Source organism: Lathyrus oleraceus, chromosome 2 (genome assembly GCF_024323335.1).
Source record: "Lathyrus oleraceus cultivar Zhongwan6 chromosome 2, CAAS_Psat_ZW6_1.0, whole genome shotgun sequence".
NCBI lineage: Eukaryota > Viridiplantae > Streptophyta > Magnoliopsida > Fabales > Fabaceae > Lathyrus > Lathyrus oleraceus.
In genome coordinates, this window is record NC_066580.1 from 227,517,075 (window position 1) to 227,522,257 (window position 5,183).

General features: G+C 36.6%; 1 protein-coding gene across 1 annotated transcript; it reads left to right on the forward strand.

The window, feature by feature from the left end:
• The first annotated feature begins 2,282 nt into the window (after positions 1 to 2,282).
• LOC127122689 (uncharacterized) lies at positions 2,283 to 3,158 on the forward strand. The gene has a single exon (XM_051052987.1). It carries the CDS (start codon positions 2,283 to 2,285, stop codon positions 3,156 to 3,158), a length of 876 nt encoding a protein of 291 aa, XP_050908944.1.
• The last annotated feature ends 2,025 nt before the right edge of the window (positions 3,159 to 5,183 follow it).

Genomic DNA, 5,183 nt, shown 5'->3' on the forward strand with positions numbered 1-5,183 from the left:
CCATTGGGTTTATCTGATACACTCTTTCTCTTTGTCTAAATTGTTATCTTGATCTTATTGTTATTGTTTGATTTTTCCTCTATGAGTTTGTTTCAAGGGATTTTTCATCTGATACACATAAAGGACATTGAAGATTGCTTTCTTTGGAGTGGTAGCTTGGATGATTATTTATCTTTACTTGATACCATTGGGTTTCTTATTAATTGCTTGGATGATTATGGCTTTGTTATTTGTTTGACAATCCAAAGGAAATGGGTTTCTATCTTACACTATTATCTTGTGGATGCTTCCCATGGGTTAGATCTTTTTAACTCAAAACTCTTAATATTGTATATGATAGCCTCTTCATCTCCACCTTCTTCTTCTTTAATATCAAAATCTTCTTCTCATTTTCAAAACTTCTTTGCTTGTTGTTTTTCAACTTAGACTTGTTTTAATGAGTAGAAACCTTGGCCTTATGCCATTGATTTTCAAACTATTTTCTTCATCAAACTTGTAAGAAGACTTAATCATATTGAATTTATTTTAAAAAAGACCAAAAAGAACTAATAACCTTATCTAATCATTTTGGCCATTTGGTGCCTTTTTCCTTTTAAACTTTTCAAAAAGAAAGCATTTAGATTTGAGTTATCCTTGGTTGAGATGTAATTCTCCCATTCCATGATATGTTGAGTGTAAGACTTTCCATTTACTAGGGGTTAGAGGATACTTGTTGATTTAATCCGAGTTAGAACCCTCCCTCTTAAATGTTGTAAAGACCTCATTATCGGTGGATGTTTGGTTGAGTGTTCTCTCATTGATAACAAAATATCTTTAAGCTTTTGTTAAAATCAATTCACCCATCTTTGAAATTTTTACCACAAACTATGAGGTTTCGATCCCTCATTTGTGTTGGTACGTAGACATAAGACCAAAAGTCTTATCAAACACAAAATGTAAATAATGAATTCTTTTCCCATCCCCTCATTCTATTTTTAAAACAAATATCTTTTCAACAAAAACAAGTACACACAAAAAGGGCTCCCTAGGAGTACCTAGGACACTTGGGTGTTAATACCTTCCCTCTGTGTATTCAACCCCCTTACCTGTAATATCTGACATTTTATTAGTTTTGATTTGAAAACTTCTTATCTTTGGGTTTTATTCGTACTTTCTCCCTTTTCCTTTGGAAATAATAAAAGCGTGATAGAGACTCTAGTTTTATTGACGTTGACTTAACCAATAGCTCAGTGGTCATGAATTTACTGCTACAAAAAAAAGTCGTGACTCTACTGAGGAGTAGTCCTCGGTGGGTTTAGCATAATTTTTGTGTGTATTATATTTGTTGATTATTGATGTTGGTATGTTTGTATATATTGTATGTATGATACTTTATGTCTGTTGTGTTAAGTGATTTTTGTGTGGTGAGATAAGTCCTAACCCGGACATGAGAGAATTATGATTAGGATGGTGGGTATAGTCAATGTTGGCTTTGATGGAGTCATTCCTAAAAAAGTTGACTTGAGATCCCCCGCTCAGTGGAGGCCCCTTTGGGATTACTACACTCAGACGAGTTTATCTTAGAACTCTTAACCCCTCTTGGACTTATCAGGATGTAATGTGGTGGCTAATCAGGAACTATCCTGATTTAGTTGATACGCGATACTACACTCAGACAAGTTTATCTTGAGAATACTATGGCTTGATGAGTCAGTTATCCAAACCTATAGTATCCGATAGACAGGATCACGGCTCTAGGAACTTTTTAGAACATGCTCTATAGGTTTTTAACCTTAGTACACTCCTTTGGGATGGTTCTTAACCCGACTCCATGCTCGTGACTCGCAACAAACCAATTGATTCTTGGTTGATCCGATTAGTTACCATAAATATCAATAGATCTTGGATGTTGATGGGGTGAAAACCCTAATCCACCAAAATGGATGATTGATCTTGACGATGACTTGATCCATCCCTTGACCTTTGTTTGTGTTTACCTTGTGCATGATCCCTTGTGTGTGATTATTGCGTTCATGCATACAAATACATCATATCATTCATCACAAAAATAAATTTTAAGAAACTAAGGTCGTGTTTTCAAATATTTTCAGACCATGGATTATGGACGAAGGAACACTTAGAAATATGATTTCAGATGTCCAGATTTGAAAGAGTTAAGGAAGCTAGCATCCTTTCTAGTTGATCCCTTGGACTTACAAGACCGATATGGAAAGCTTTTATCTATTCTGGGTACTAAGATAGAAGATGGGATCCTCAACACTTTGGTCCAGTTTTATGATTCTATGTATCATTGCTTCACTTTCCCGGATTATCAGCTTATGCCCACTTTGGAGGAGTACTCTTATTTGGTTGGTTTCTCTATTTCTAATCAGATTCCATTTTCTAGTTTAGAAGAAGATCCAAATCCTCTTGATATTTCCAAAGCTTTTCACTTGAAGAAATCCAAGATTGAAGCTCATATGACTTCTAAGAGTGGTATTCAAGGGATTCCTGCCAAGTCCTTGATAGGAAGAGCTCACTATTTTGCTGGTATGGGGAGTGTGGACGCATTTGAGGCTATCTTCGCTCTTCTCATTTATGGATTGGTTTTGTTCTCCAATGTTGATAACTTCGTTAACATTAATGCCATAAAGATATTCTTGATTGGAAATCCACTTCCAACTCTTCTTGGAGACACTTATTATTCTATTCACCATAGGACTTCAAAGAGTGGGGGAATGATTGTCTGTTGCATGCCTTTGCTGTACAAGTGGTTTATTTCTTACTTGCCGCAATCTACTTCCTTTTGGGATCTCAATAATGGATTAAGGTGGTCACATAAAATCATGGCTCTTACTCACCCTGATATTGTATGGTATAATCGTGTTTATGATTGGGTGATGATTATTGATAGTTGTGGTGAGTTTCCCAATGTACCCCTTCTTGGTACAAAGGAAGGCATTAACTACAACCCAGTTTTGGTGCGTCGTCAGTTTGGGTATGCTATGAGGGGTAAACCAAACAACATTTGGTTGAGTAGTTTCTATCTCAAGGAAAATGAAGATAATATATATTTCAAGAAGAATATTGTTCGTGCTTGGTATAATATCCGTAGGAAGGGAAGAAAAGAATTAGGAAGGAAAGATTGTGTCTCATTTAACTTAATGAGTCCAAGCTAGAGCTCTTCATCTTAAGATGTCGTATCCTCGCCAAGAGCCTTTGCCTATGATTGATAAATGTCTTACTCTTGTTTTTGTGACTGTTGTTGAGAAACTTCAGATTTCTTTGACCCATATGCAACAAGAGAGAGACGCTCGGAAGAACAAGTATCAGATTGTTGAGTTCGAGAATTCAGAGATTCAAAAGCTGATAAAGCAAAGGGATGAAGAAGATTCTGCCAACAAGAAGAGGAAGGCGCAAGTGGATTTATTTTGCGAAGATCAAGGAATATTTCACAACTTCTCGGCTCCAAGGACTCCACAACAAAATGGAGTAGTTGAAAGAAAGAACAGGTCATTGGTGGAACTTGCAAGAACAATGCTTAGCGACTCAAATCTTCCTAAGTATTTTTAGGCAGATGTGGTTAGCACGGCATGCTTTGTAAGCAATAGAGTTAACATAAGACCTATCCTAAAGAAGACTCCATATGAACTCTTCAAAGGAAGGAAACCCAACATCTCTTTCTTTCACATCTTTGGATGCAAGTGCTTTGTCCTAAACAATGACAAAGACAACCTTGGTAAGTTCGACGAAAAATCGGATGAAGGTACCTTTCTTGGGTATTCTCTTACAAGTAAGGCATACAGAATTTATAATAAGAGAATTTTAAATATTGAAGAATCCTTGCATGTTAAGTCTGACGAATCTAACCCCTCGAAAGAGGAAATTGTTGTTTGTGATGATGATGATGATTTTGTAGAAATTCCTAAAGAAGATACTTCAAACAAGGATCAAGAAGCACCGATTCAACAAGAGTCAAATCAAAATGATCTACCTAAGGAATGGAGAACTCATAGAGATCATCCCATTGACAAAGTAATTGGTGACATTAGTCAAGGTGTCGCTAGAAGATTGAATCTCAAGGATGCATGCTTAAACATGGCGTTCGTTTCGCAAATAGAACCTTCCAAAATTGATGAAGCTCTAGAAGATGATCAATGGATTGTTGCTATGCAAGAAGAATTAAACCAATTCGAGAGAAATCAAGTTTGGGAACTTGTTCCTAGACCAAGTGATAAGCACATCATTGGAACAAGATGGGTGTTTAAGAACAAGCTTGATGAGAATGGAATAGTTGTTCGAAACAAAGCAAGATTGGTCGCTCAAGGATAAATCAAGAAGAATAAATTGACTTTGAGGAAACTTTCGGTCCGGTTGCAAGGTTAGAAGCTATTCGTTTATTACTTGCTTACACATGTTCAATGAATTTTCAGCTTTTTCAAATGGACGTCAAAAGCGCCTTCTTAAACGGCTACATCAACGAAGAAGTCTATGTCAAACAAGACTTTATTTATCAAGAAGATAAAAGGGAATACCTTACTTGTGCAAGTCTACGTAGACGACATAATCTTCGGTTCATCCAACAAAGAACTATGTGAAGAATTTGCGTTGATAATACAAGGTAAATTTGAAATGTCTATGATGGGGAAGATGAACTACTTTCTTGGATTGCAAATCAAGCAACTAAAAGACGGAATTTTTATCAACCAATCAAAGTACTGCAAAGAACTATTAAAGAGATTTGATATGGATGGGTGTAAAGCAATGTCAACACCAATGGGCTCTGGAACTTATGTTGATCAAGACAAATCGGGTGTGTCAATTGATATCACGAAGTATCGAGGTATGATTGGTTCTTTATTATATTTGACGGCAAGTCGTCCTGACATAATGTTTAGCGTGTGTTTATGTGGTCGATTCCAAGCAAATCCTAAGGAGTCACATCTCACGGCGGTCAAGAGAATCATGAAGTACCTCAAGGGAACAACCAACGTTGGATTATGGTATCCTAAAGGTAGTGTTTGTAAGTTAATTGGTTATTTTGACGCGGATTATACAGGTTGTAAAACAGATAGAAAAAGTACTAGTGGAACGTCTCACATCCTTGGTAATGCTCTAGTCTCATGGTCTTGTAAGAAACAAGCGTGTGTTGCTCTTAGTACGGCTGAAGCAGAATACATAGCAGCAGGCAGTTGTTGTGCCCA

What these genes read in the sequence shown, in the direction of transcription:
- LOC127122689 (XM_051052987.1), top strand. Translation starts at nt 2,283, where the DNA reads ATGTATCATTGCTTCACTTTCCCGGATTATCAGCTTATGCCCACTTTG.